General features: G+C 38.4%; 1 protein-coding gene across 1 annotated transcript in view; it reads left to right on the top strand.

Annotated features, from left to right (window-relative positions):
* The window catches only part of TDRD12 (tudor domain containing 12), a 33,376-nt gene extending 19,966 nt beyond the window's left edge, over positions 1-13,410 (top strand). The window contains exons 16-29 of the mRNA XM_030512590.1: positions 260-403; positions 489-696; positions 1,373-1,472; positions 5,292-5,479; positions 5,793-6,003; positions 6,533-6,625; positions 7,085-7,254; positions 8,512-8,633; positions 9,673-9,730; positions 11,335-11,448; positions 11,535-11,688; positions 11,782-11,848; positions 12,203-12,299; positions 13,143-13,410. Coding sequence (XP_030368450.1) covers positions 260-403; positions 489-696; positions 1,373-1,472; positions 5,292-5,479; positions 5,793-6,003; positions 6,533-6,625; positions 7,085-7,254; positions 8,512-8,633; positions 9,673-9,730; positions 11,335-11,448; positions 11,535-11,688; positions 11,782-11,848; positions 12,203-12,288 — 1,715 coding nt within the window. The 3' untranslated portion in view covers positions 12,289-12,299; positions 13,143-13,410. The remainder of the gene's footprint in view (positions 1-259; positions 404-488; positions 697-1,372; positions 1,473-5,291; positions 5,480-5,792; positions 6,004-6,532; positions 6,626-7,084; positions 7,255-8,511; positions 8,634-9,672; positions 9,731-11,334; positions 11,449-11,534; positions 11,689-11,781; positions 11,849-12,202; positions 12,300-13,142) is intronic.
* Positions 13,411-13,898: the final 488 nt, after the last annotated feature.

The raw sequence follows: 13,898 nt of genomic DNA, 5'->3' as shown, positions 1-13,898 counted from the left end.
GTGGGCAATTCTGTTTATTCTGTGATGCTGATATGAGGTACAGAATTATGCTTCATTATTAGAGACTAAATTGTATCTGTCATACACTTACGAAACGTGTTGACTGAGGAAGTATAATGCTTTATTTAAGTGTATTGGGAAAAGACCTTTTAAGTCAATGCATGGGGCAAGGGAAACAGCCATTGTTAATGTAATATAATATTTCAGGTGCTTGAAGTATTACAGTTATCTTACGTGTGTGTGTGAAATATCTGCTTAGTTTCAACAGATGACTGCATGCAGTCTTTGGGAATTACAGATGCAACTTGCGTGATACATTTCAGTTTTCCTTCTCCAAGAATCTTTGGTCAGCGTCTGCACAGCATGTCTGACAACTTCTGTAATGTGAGTAAATCTTTAATGGGTGAAGAATGTATTTGATTATGAAGTGGTGGATACATAAAAGCTTTTTAAAAATGTGTTTTATTTTTTTTAGGATTCTTCTGTAGATCAGGAACATACAAAGGCAAGGTCAGTCATTTTGCTCACAGAAAACAGTGACTGTCATGCACTTGGGATCCTGCGCTTTTTGCAGCACGCGGAAGCTGAAATTCCACCAGAACTGCATGATTTTACTGCCAAGATGCTAGAAGCTGAAGAAGATAAGAAATTTTCAAGGCCACTGTGTGCCTATCTTAAAACATTTGGGATTTGCAAGTAAGGAAATAGCCAGTTTTCTTGAAACGTATACCAATGCAGAAAGGCATTGTATGCCCTGGATAATGACTGCTTCGATTTCCTTGATGAATTTTCCTGTTGGATATTTTTATTCAGACCAGGTTTTCCTCATTATTTTGTTTTCTGTTGCCTATTGCATCTGTTTCACTTTCTTGGGTACTTGCCTAGATGTACTTGAGGGAACTTTTAAGCATTGTTTTGGTTAGTATTTTAACAATAATTATACATGGTTTGTGCTTTACTTTCTCCCCTCCAGGAGTGGGTAAGTAGATGATGACTCTCTTGAGTTGTAACTGGATTGTAAGTAGTGCCTGAAGGAAGAAGCTAGTGTATTCTCAGATGTGACTTCTAGCATAGATAACTCTTGTTGCAAGTAACAAAAAATTCAATGTTAGTATTTGCTTTGCTCTGAAACAAGTTTTCTAGTGTTCTTTGTTGTGCAGACTTATCCACGAAGAGCTTTTTGGCTGTTTCTGTCTAACCCTCAGAGTTATGGGTGTTATTTGAGACAGAAATTGAATATTGAGGGCTGATGAACTTTGTGTTTTAAGCCGTTGTAAATCACATCAAAATACTTTACAACTGAAGAAAATAGGCTTTCTTCTAAACCTCTGTTTAGAAGGCTTTCTTCTAAACCTCTGTTTTTAATACATAGGAATAGAGCAGCTTGTCCAGATCGTCATCAAATTAATATGCAAATGGATATACCCCAGAATATACCTGATAAAATTCTACAAGCACCTGGATATGTGACAGTAAGTTATTATTTTCTTCGGTTTTGGTACCAGGAAGACAGCTCTTAAGTAGCTACTTAGCATATGACTTTGTGTATTATATTAATATTACCGTAGTATGTATACTATATATTTTGCATATTTATTATTTTTGAGCTTTTTTTCCTCTCTCCTTGCATAAATAAGCGTGCTAGATTTTCTCTTAACCATTAGCTTGAATTGAAATCGTTCTGCTAGTGATTCTGAGTTTAGCTCAGGTTTTCTTCTGCATTTAAGATTCCCGTTCTATGGGAAGAGGGCTTATGTTCTGTTTATTCCTTCCTTCTATAAATTGAGATCCTATATCAAAATAAACGAAGGTTAACATTCCTGTAAACTTCTATTATATTTATGGTAGAGGAAAAGAAATTTATCTTTTGAAGCAAAAAGAAGTGGAAGATTATGTATGTTTTGCTGAAACCAAGGAATTTTTTTCTTGACTGATGTGTTCATGCAGACTTGCTGAAAAACGAGCATATGCTGGCCTTGTCATTTGAAAGTAGCGTTTTTGTTTGCAGTATCCACAGAAAATGGGATGCTGCAAGCTGGATAAGCTCTTCCCTGACCTTCTAGATGGAGCATTATTACCTACTCTTGCAAGTAATAGAGGAGCCAGCAAGGAGAGGTGCCATGCGTGACCTCGTGCTCACCAACAGGGAAAGGTTGGTGGGGAATGTGGCACGTCAAGGCAGCCTTGGCTGCAGCGATGATGAGATGGTGGAGTTCAAGATCCTCAGGACAGTGAGAAGAGCATGCAGCAAGCTCACTGCCCTGGACTTCAAGAGAGCAGACTTTGGCCTCTTCAGAAACCTGCTTAGTAAGGTTCCGTGGGATAAAGCTCTAAAGGGCAGGGGGGCCCAAGACTGCTGGTTGATATTCAAGGATCACCTGGTACATGCTCAGGAATGTTGCATCCCGACTAGAAGGAAATGGGGCAGGAGGGCCAGGAGGCCTCCATGGATGGATAAGGAACTGCTGCGAAAATTTAGACGGAAGAAAGAAGCGTATAAAAGGTGGAAGCAAGGACAGGCAGCCTGGGAAGAATACAGAACATTGTCCAGGAAGCTTAAGATCAGGTCAGGAAAGATAAGGCACAGTTAGAACTGAGTCTGGCCAGGGATGTGGAAGATAACAGGAAAGGCTTCTGTAGGTATGTCGCAAACAAAAAACAGACTAGGGATAGTGTGGGCCCTCTCTGGAAGCTATAGGGAGAACTGGCTACCCCGGATTTGGAGAAGGCTGAGGTTCTCAATGACTTCTTTGCCTCAGTCTTCGCCAGCAGGTGCTCTGATCACGCAGCCCAAGTCTTGGAAGGCAGATGCAGGAACTGTGAGAATGAAGACTTTAGGCCCGCTCTATGGGAGGATCAGGTTCGAGATCATGTTAAGAACTTGAATGTGCACAAGTCCATGGGACCTGATGAAATCCATCCATGGGTCCTGAAGGAGCTGGTGAATGAAGTTGCTAAACCACTGTCCATCATATTTGAAAAATCATGGCAGTCACGTGAAGTTCCTGATGACTGGAAGAAGGGAAATATAACCCCCGTTTTCAAGAAGAGGAAAACGGAAGACCCAGGGAACTACAGACCAGTCAGCCTCACCTATGTGCCTGGCTGAATCTTGGAGCAGATTCTCCTGGAAAGCATGCTAAGGCACATGAAAAACAACAAGGTGGTTGGTGACAGCCAACATGGCTTCACTAAGGGGAAAACCTGCCTGACCAATTTGGTGGCCCTCAATGATGGGGCTACGGAATGGTGGATAGGGGCACATCAGTTGACATCGCCTGCCTGGTCTTCTGCAAAGCGTTTGACACTGTCCCACATGACATCCTTGTCTCTAAACTGGAGAGACATCAATTTGGTGGATGGGCCACTTGGTGGATAAAGAATTGGCTGGATGGCCGCACGCAGGGAGTAGTTCTGGTCAACAGCTCAATGTCTAAATAGAGATGGGTAATGAGTGGCATCCTTCAGGGGTCGGTGTCGGGACCCATTCTGTTCAACATCTTTGTCAGTGACATGGACAGTGGGACTGAGTGCACGCTCAACAAGTTTGCCGATGACACCAGGCTGTGTGGTTCAGTTGATACAATGAAGGGAAGGGATGCCATCCAGAGGGACCTGGACACGCTTGAGAGGTAGGCCAATGCCAACCTCAGGAAGTTCAGCCAAGACAAGCACAAGGTCCTACACCTGGGTCAGGACAATCCCAGGCACAGCTACAGGTTGGGCGGAGAAGAGATTCAGAGCAGCCCTGCAGAAAAAGACTTGGGGGTGTTGGTCAGTGAGAAACTGAACATGAGCTGGCTTCAGTGTGCACTTGCAGCCCAGAAACCAACCGTATCCTGGGCTGCATCAATAGGGGTGTGACCAGCAGGTTGAAGGAGGTGATCCTGCCCCCCTGCGCTCATGAGACCCCACTTGCAGTACTGTGTGCAGTTCTCGTGTCTTCAGATAAGGACATGGAGCTATTGGAGCAAGTCCAGAGGAGGCCACGAGGATAATAAGGGGGCTGGAGCACCTCCCGTATGAAGACAGGGTGAGAAAGTTGGGGCTGTTCAGCCTGGAGAAGAGAAGCTGCATGGAGACCTCATAGCAATATCTGAAGGGGGCCTGCAAGGATGCCGGAGAGGGACTCTTCGTTAGGGATTGTAGTGGTAGGACAAGAGGTAATGGGTTTAAACAGGGGAAGTTCAGGTTAGATACAAGGAAGACGTTCTTTACTGTGAGGGTGGTGAGGCACTGAACAGGTTGCCCAAAGAAGTGGTAAATGCTCCATCCCTGGCAGTGTTCAGGGCCAGGTTGGACGGAGTCTTGGGTGACATGGTCTAGTGTGAAGTGTCCCTGCCCATGGCAGGGGGGTTGGAACTGCATGATCCTAAGGTCCTTTCCAACCCTAACTATTCTGTGATTCTATGATTCTATACTAAGATGTCAGTGCTTTTTGAAAATCATTCTGATACAGAGTGGTGTTCTGATTGGGTCCTGTTGGGTTATTTTTTGAAGTTTCACTGTCATGAAACCATTGTGGTTACTGGGTTGACTTTGCTATAGTGGTTCTTCACATGCCAGTAAGAGTTTGTATCTCCAGCTCCCTTCACCTGGCTTTTCAGTCCCTTTTATACTGGCGTGTCTTCCTGTACAGCAGTATTGTACAAGCTCTGTCTTGTCTCCTTGTTGGATGACGATTGCTGAGGGAAAGCATGTAGACATTGGTCCTTCCAGAGTTTTAGCCCTTGGGCCTAAGATGTGCTGGATGCCTTCTGTTTGGATGAGCTGCTTCTGCCTTCTTCCTGTCCTGTCTTTTGTGGAATTTGTGCGCCTTAATGTAATGCAGTTAATGCGGGTTATCCATTCCCAAAAGTCACAGGTTATGAGAGTAGAAAGTAAGGAGAACTGGGTGGATTCTTCAGTGTCAATCCATTTCTGCCTAATAAATAAGCTTTTGTTGGAATGAGTTTTCAAACCCTTTGACAACCTACATGTATCTGGTTTTAGTGCTTGAGACCAGGACAGGTTTCATGACACTACTGCTAGAAACATGCACTACATGTCGTGCACTCAAGACAGCAGGTGTGACTTATTCCGTTTCCTCATTTAATTCTGAATTCAGAATTACTCAGTATGAATAATACACTAACAACTCATAATCTTCTGAAATGTGTGTATGCAGCAGCATCTCTGTCTCCTCTTTAGGCTGCAGAGAGGTAAGTGATCTTGAATATGAAAACTTAACATGTCATTCATTTAAGAAATCATGTAGTCCTCCTTTCTTCTCGTGTGTTTTTTGTTTTCAGATATTGCCTCTCCACATTGTAAGTGCAACAAATTACTTTGGTCGAATAGTAGATAAACAAAAGGATCAATATACAATTCTTGCTGAAGAAATTAAAGAGTATTTTAAGAATCCTAGTAACAAAATTTCTGTTAAAAAGGTGAAGGCACTAGCATTTTATGGATTATATGAGAAAAGACTTTTTCACAGGTAAATATGTTGGGATTTTTTTAATTACCTATGTCAATTTTTTATACAGAGTAATTTAAAACTTTTGCTGTTTCTAGTTTCTAAAAAAAAGTCAACCCGCCTCCAAAATCAGGAAGAAAACCACTGCTATTCAAACCTTTAAAAACCTATTTTTTAGTTACTGAGTGGAAAGCAGAATGACTACCTATGCATGTGCACACATAGTTAAATGTTTTGCTATGAAAATGTAATTTTCTTAATGAGTAGATTAAAAAACTTTTTGCAACTATTTAGATAAATAATAATTCTGTGTTCCTTTTCCTACTGTATGAAGGGTTCAGGTGGTAGAGATTTACCCAAAAGAGGAGGAAAATTTGTTCTTTAGTGTCAAAATTAAATACATAGATGAAGGCAGAACAAATCAAGTTCAGAGCTGTCAGCTGCTTCACTTGCCTGCAAGGTTTCAGTGTCTCCCACCTCAGGCTGTGGAATTCATAGTTTGTAGAGTGAAACCCATTGATAAAGAAATTGAATGGAACCCAGAGGTAATGTTTATGTTTTTGCATGGTATTTCCTTTGTTCTTTAATTTCTGTGCATTATTTTCTACAAGAAAACAGTAATGAACTGTAAACTTAGTCATCAAATTTCATTGCTTATTAGTATTACAAATAAATATCTGCTACTGGGCCAGATTCTGATAAGTCTTTTTTTGTGTTTTTTTTTCCTACAAAATAATAAAGTGTTGTTTATGGGGTTTTCTTCTCCGATTTAAATAGCTTTTTCCAGAACTAGTTATTGCTACTTTTGAATCTGGGGGGTGTAACAGCAGAAGAGTAGCCTCTGTAAATTGAGCTGTCTTGGAGTATTCTTCCATTAAGGAAGATAGTTCCTTAAAGGCTAGTATTATTTTAACCTACGGTAAAGTTGGAGTATTTTCACTAGTTTACTCAAAACTTTTTATTTATTGAATATCCTTTTCATTGTTAAGGTCAGAAGATTGTTTCATTATAGTTAAAATAACTGTAGTTATTTTGGTATACACCTCAAGTGCAGTGAAAATTTGTTTTTCATAGGTAACTCATTACATACATCACAAAATCAAAGGAAAACCACATGAAGCAAAAATAGTACATACCTTGGGAAATACAGCTTGGGTTGACCAAATGGTAGGTATAGAACTGTACCATTACAAAACATTTGTATCTAAACTCCTTTATAATAGAGCACACATTCTTCTCTTTCCTTCTGTATGTTCCTATTTTAACTTTATTGTGTGTAGTATTCATATGTTGGTTAATTGGTGATGGTGTCTGAGCAGTGGAACAGACTGCTCAGAGGTTGTAATACCTCCATCGTTAGAGATACTCAGAAGCATCTGGGAGATGGTCCCAGGCAGCTGACTCTAGGCGATCCTTCATTTTAAGAACAAGGAGTTCTGTGAGGAATTGTTACCAAAGGTAGCTCACAAGTTGAGGGATTTTTACTTTGAAAACAAACATAGGTAGGTTCCTGTTTGCAAGTGAACTGCTTACAGGTATAAATAAATGGTGTATGTTTAAAGCTTAGATTTGGAGAGAGACCGTTTATGAGCCGTGGTTTCCATTTAGTATGCTTTGTAATTCAAGGTCCGTGTAACCAGGCTGTCAGAGTTGAAGATAACAGCCAATGAATACAACGTTCGGTCTGAGATTTTGTCTACGGGTCTGGGGATTGACAATCCAGAACATATAATGCAACTTCAGAAGTTGTGTGGACACCTGAAAGTATTAGATCACACAGAGAGCCTGGAGTCTTTGTAAGTGTTTATAAATTTTTTTCAGCATATAGTTTACTAAGGAAAAAATTGTATTATTTAATTTTAACTGGGAATTTTCATGATTAATATTACTGAATGTGATTTTGATTTGAACGCAGACTGTAGTGTTTGTGATACGTCTGCTTTCCTTTAATTATTCTTTAGCCACATAAAACACAGAATGGTTTGGGTTGGAAGCAACCTTAAGATCATGCATCATGAAAAAAAGAAAATAAATTCTAGCAAGTGTTTAACTAGTATTTGATGCAGATATAACTCAGAAATAGTTTCTAAGAAGTACTCTGAAGTTGAATTTCCTGTGTTGTATTCTACCTGGCCTCAACTAATTGTTTAGTTGAAATTACTCAGAAAAGCTGGTAAGCATTTTTTAGCGGTGATTAAAAGGTATTTCTCATTTAGGACTAAAATTACTTCAAACTCACCTTAATTGCTTTGGAGGTAAATTAGTTAAATGTGTCGGTTCTGAATAAAGATGACCGCACCGGGTATTTAATACTAAATCTTCAATATGGATTAATTTAAAAGTATGTATTTATGCGAACTGAAACATCAGGTGGTAACTTACTAGACTGGTTTTGCTTCTTTTATGCCACTAGGTGTTCGGAGGTGATGGAGATTTCATTTGAACAGATGACTAAGTGTTTCAAAAATAATGTGGTGCTATGTTCTCAGTAATGCTTTGACAGTGAGTTCTGAGGCTGTTGTGGGTCATGGTGCCCATCTCTGAGCTCTCAAGTAAATTGAGTCTGTTGCAGTGTTTCATTTCTCTGAGCCAAACTAGTGGCTGTACAGCTGAGAAGCCAGAGGTCTGTGGCTGATAAATTAAGAACTTTGAGTATTCTGAAATTTTTACTTTTTCAAAATTAGAATGAAATGTGACCCAAAAGCCCCCAGAACTACTGGACTTCTTTGTGAAAGGGAATCATTTTCCTGTCTAGGACTGTCACACAGAGTAAGGTCCATAGATTTTTGTTTCAGATGAAATACTAGTACCATCGGAATTATAAATGTTCTCCTAACTCAGATTTCAGTATAAATCCTTCTTACTGAGTTACTGAAGTTCAGCAACCCTGTGGTGGTATTTATAGTTTGTAGAAGTGCATTTTGTGAGGGTTTTAGGTATATATTAGAATGAAAAATTTAACTTCGGAAGGATTTCCAGCTATGATTAGGAATCCTTTAAATCTTAAACATACTTAAATCTTTTCATTTTAAAAAGTATTTTTCTGTGTTCAGAAGCATAAAGGAGGATACGGCTGACCCAGAGAACGTGTTCAATGCACAGAGCGTGTCAACCCAAGAAAACTCTACTGAAAACTGTAATTCTTCTAATATTACTTTCAGGACTCATCCATGTGGTAAACATTTTTAGAATTTCCAACAATTTTGAAACTTTAAGAATAGGTGCTTAAATGTCAACCTAAATGTCATATTACAAAGCGCAGACCTCTGAGAGTGTACAGAATAGCACCATGTAGCTAACGTTTAGAATAAGCCGCAGATACTTTGTAGTTAGTGGCCTGGAGATGCTGTGAGAGTAAGTCTCGCTAATGTAGCTGTATTACTATTTGGGAAATAGTTGGTCCTTGAGAGACTAAGAATTGTTTGGCTCTGAATGGAATGCGTGAGCAGGAAATCTCTCCTGTAGACAAGGCGAGCATTTTTTTGTCAGAGGCCATAGGGTTTAAGGAAGTTCAAATCTGTTGAAAGATGAGGTAACAGCATTGTTCTCTGGAAGGTTGGTTTTAATTTTTCAAAGATTTAGAGTGGCCGAAAAAGGTTAAAGGGAAAAAAAAGCCAAATGCTCAAGGGTGTGGTATTCGGTCCGAGGCTTAAAAGCTCAGGGCTTTGTCAGTTGTAGGAAGGGGACCTGGCAGCAATTGGCACATGAGTTTAGAGCAGTCAAGGCTGAGTGATTTAAAATGTTGCAGCAGGCAAAATTCAAATAAGATCCTGGAGTGCTTATCGTAGGCGGCTTTTTGTCCTGGTGTAGTAGAGTGACTGTAATGCCATGTTTCAAGTTGCGATGGTAACAGCAATATTAGTTGTTCCAACCCTGAAACTCTTAGTCAGTTTCTAAAATGACATGTTTTTGGATTTCAAATAAGTAATGTCTTGAAATGGGAAAATCCTTTAGCTGACCTGAAAAACTCTGCAATTGTGGCGAGTTTTTTACTTATACCAACCACAATACTCTTTTTAGTTAAAATTTTCAGCTGAATTATTAGCTATAAAATCTTTCCGAATATCAAGTACCCAGTATAAATGGCAAGTATGGTCTTGCAGCAGTAATTAGCTTGCTAACAAGCTATGTTTATGATGGTACTGGAGTATTTTGGAAGTATTTGGTTTCTATAGTATAGATAAGTATAAAATACCTTTCTGATTTCTTTTTAGATGGTGTACCTCAGACTAAGGAAGCAGAAGAAGACACTACCTTCCATCATCAGCAGTGGTACAGAAATTCAGAGTGATTTGTTCCCATGGTTGCTTTTTAATGTGAACTGCCAAATAGGACAGTCATCCTTACTGAGATTAATCTCTTTTGTGAGTAAATAGGTATAATATAGGTAGAAGTATTCTGTTACCTCAGTGTTGAACTTGAGAGAGAGCTGTTGCTCTTAGATACGTACGTGTATACACACACATCATCTTGTGAATCCCTTAAGTAATTTAATTGCTCTTTAGCTTACTCCTGGAAGCTGACTTTATCTGTTGAAATTACGTAATCTTTGATTAGGCACCATAGTACTAGGAATGAAAACAAAACACTTTTTAAACTCAATTGATGGGTGTAAGCTCTGACTTGCACTTGTCTGGTTTATGTTTTAACCAAAGACTGTCCTATTTGGTGTCTAAATTATAACTCATACGCTTCTGTCTCTGCAAACTGGTATTTGATGAGTCAGTTTTGTGTCTCCCCTTAATGTAATTCTGTTCTTAAAAAAAAAAACCAAACCCACAACCTAATTTATTTTGAGAATGTCCGCAACACACAGTTGTGGCCCATTTCTTTTTCTCTTTATTTTCTGCTTTGTGTTTGTTTTGTTCTGGTTGGAAGTGGATCCATTATCCTTAACCGTTTGCGGATATGGCAGTTTCTGTTGTTAAGTAATTTGAGCAGCATGCAGCAGAAATGATTGCTAGGTTTAGGTTTATTTTTGATTGGGAGTATGCCAAGAGATATCTTAAGTGTGGTTTGTGGGCAGAGTCAACTGGCAGTGGATCCTGAGAAATTTATAGGTTTCTCACTTCGGGACTAGGCAGTGCTCCTCTTTGGTGGCTTATTCATTTTCTTCTATTAATGCTAGTGATGGATGACTAACATTTTCTTGTGCAAGTATCAGAAGTATTTTGTATTTTAGCCTATTGGAAAAGTTCTTGGTAGGGTGATTGAGTCTAGTTGTATCTCCTGCAGCTTGGCTAGAACAGTTGAAGATCTCCATTATGCAATAACACGCTGAGATACGGGATAGCAGTTAAATAGATGAGGGTTTGGATATGACTGAGGGTATGGTAAGGGAAGTAACTTTAATGAACAGATACTACAGTCTGTTATCAGGATTTATCTTTAGCTGGTTAAAACCTTTCAGTGTTTGGAGGAAGCTTGAGGCATAACAACTGTAGAATAAGCAGTTGAAAATATTGATGAGAGATGTATATTTGTGTCTACAGTCAGTTGAAAAGTTTGGTTTATCTTTCAGAGGTTGGTCTTGCTACTGTTACCTCTTCTTTTGTTATTTCAAGATCAGACTATGATAGCATCCTTCAATGAGGCAGCAAATTTGATTCCTTTGGATATCAAAGTTAATGGGGTGTCTCCCCCCCACTTGGACTAGTAGATGTGCTCCTCTAAAGACTGAGATCACACTGCTTTTTTAGCAGGCTTGACTGTCATCCTGTCATGTACTTTCTTGTCACTGCTATTCAGCTGAAAATCATCTGGTTGCTTGTAACCTAATGGGAGAATTCTAGCTTTATGCAAAACAGCTTGTCTGAAACTTGGGGGGTTTTTTTCTATTTTGGAAAAAAAATTCGATTATACTTTCTTTGTTTTAGCTTTCACCCACAAATAAAGTGGTTTCAAAATGAAGAGACCGTTACAGTGAAGGTAGAAATAGCAAGTGTAGCTGACCATAAATGTGAGTTCTCTAAAGAGAAGGTGGTTTTCAGGTAGGTTTAACAAATCTAGTATAATAACAAAATGTTTGACTGTCAGCTTGCATTTAATTTTTTATAAACTTTTTTTTATAATGTAGTGCTTGTTCAGGAGACAAATTTTATTTGGCTGACATGGAGCTGCATCAGTATATACTTGCAGAAAAGTCTACATGTGTGATTAAGGATAAAGAGGTTGTTATTATTCTCGTGAAAGAGCAAAAAGGATCATGGTGCAAATTACTGAAGAACAAGGTGAAGTGGAAGTTAATTTGAGAATTACTGAATGTTCTGAACATGTTCACTGTGTGCCAATGCAGGTATTTCAAACAATGTTTTTGTCAACAGAATAATCACGTGTCTCTTGATTTTGAACACTGGGAAGATTGTGAAGATGATAGCCCTTTCCCAGCTGGTAAGGAATGAACGAGTCTGTGTTTATAATGCATGAAATGATTAGCATCCTCGTTTTTGCATAGGCTTTATCTCAAATACTCATTTATTTCAGATATATGACACTTAGCTTGATCAAATTCTCTGAAAACAGATTAGAGGACCACTAATAGCAAACCGTAGGCAGCAGCGTAATTTTCTGTCAGAATAGCACAGACAAAAAGCAGTTTGAAGTAGTTTTTAGTGGTTTGGCCTAGTCTGTAGTCTAAAGCATGTTTTTTCTGTTTTGGTATTTTTTTAATACTAGTTCATATTTGTTTTGAAGCTCTTGTTTTTTCTTGCTTTATAAATGTTACACTTTATTAATTACTTCTAGGTACTAAAAAACTGTACTGCACTGGTGCAGTATCAGAAGATTTGGTTGACTCCTCAGAAGTCAGTGGAACAGAAAGTGATGACTAATTTGGAGACAGGTCTTTTTCCTCTGATAAGAATTATTCTTCAAAACAGTCTCTTGCATTCATATTTCCAATAAAATTGATTAAACATATAGGTTGCAGAACTGTCCTTAATTTTAGGAGGAAACCACTGAACAAACTACTTACCTTTGGGCTCTGAGAACCTGAAGAAATACTCCTTTCAAGAACATTGTGTATATGTTCTGGTGCTTTCATTTTAAAATCGTTGGCTTTAACGCAAGTGTGCTGTCTAAACAGTAAAATCTAAAGATGAAGCTTGGGTCTAATTTATTAGTAATTACAGAGCTTCTGGTTTACTTTGAGTGAATTTGTTGTGTTAGCTGTAGTTAGTAATTTTTCAAATTCTTCGAAGTTTTTAAAATCTGAATCAGTTGTTTCTGCTATATTCCTCCTATTCATACAGTATCTCCTTGTTGGCAAACTTCACATTTGTCAGTTCTGCATGAAGAAGTTATGCTGCAACTCCAATGGCAATTTTTGTTACTTCATTGGAAATATGTTGACTTGGTATCAAAGATTGTATGGTGCAGTTCACTGTAGTAACCAACTGCTGCACAGCTTCTGTGACAGTAGATTGAGTATTTGTTTGACATTTTAGTTTCTCATGAATGCTCTTATTTCATTCCCTCTCATTTATCTGAAACTCTTTTCTACGGTGCAAATAAACAATGAAATCTTGTCTGTTCAGCTCTAAGGTTTTGGCTGTTAATATACCATCTTCCAGTAAATAATTTTCACTGTTACATTTGTGCACATCGAGAACATCTTGCAGTAAAGTAGCCATGTAAAAGAAATGTGTAATAAATTAATCTGATCTTCATCTCTTTGCATCTTTAGATTTTAAAGCATGTTGGTTTCCCTGATGTGACTATATGATGATTCAGCATAGAGATGAGAATTTACGTGTTTATTTAAAGAAGCCTGAAACATTGGGATGCCTTTACTTCAAGAACAGGAGAAGGACTGTATCAATATGTTTATGCTGACAGTTTTTCTAATACTAGCATATAATAAAGCTGCTGCTTTAAGAATATTTAAGAGTACTGTTGATGCCAGTGGAAAACCACCATGTGACACAAAAAGTTGTAATTGTTAATGTATGGTTTAAAAAAAAAAAGTGCTGTTGGAGGAACCTGATGACTACTGAGCTTAATTATAAGCTTCACCTGCATACAGGTACTTGGAAAGCTGTAATTGTTGGAAAAGTACTTAGGGAAATAGCTAATGTAACTCTGTTTTGGTCTTGCTCTGTGTTGTGGTGCAAACAGAAGACTGTCAAATCACCTCATTGAAAAATAGAGTGATGGGGCTGGGTATTTTCCTTCACAAGTTTTGTTGTTCTTTGACAACTTGTCACTTAATTAAATAGTATGAAGGTCCTTAGAAGTTGTTGAAGGGACTTGTATTTTCAGTATAAAGTCTTTCCCAAATTAATTATATCAAAATACTGGTAAGTGACATGATAAAATTCCTTTCTTTATCCATTTGCACAGAGTTACAAAGAATCTGTTACCTAGAATCTGTCTATACTTTCTTGGCAGGGAAAGCAAAAGCGTCTTAAATCTGTATGTTAATGTAGTATCTATTTTTGTA

This window comes from Strigops habroptila, chromosome Z, assembly GCF_004027225.2.
Source record: "Strigops habroptila isolate Jane chromosome Z, bStrHab1.2.pri, whole genome shotgun sequence".
Taxonomy (NCBI): domain Eukaryota; kingdom Metazoa; phylum Chordata; class Aves; order Psittaciformes; family Psittacidae; genus Strigops; species Strigops habroptila.
The sequence above is the reverse complement of the archived record's forward strand: the minus strand, read 5'-3'. Positions and strand labels throughout refer to the sequence as shown.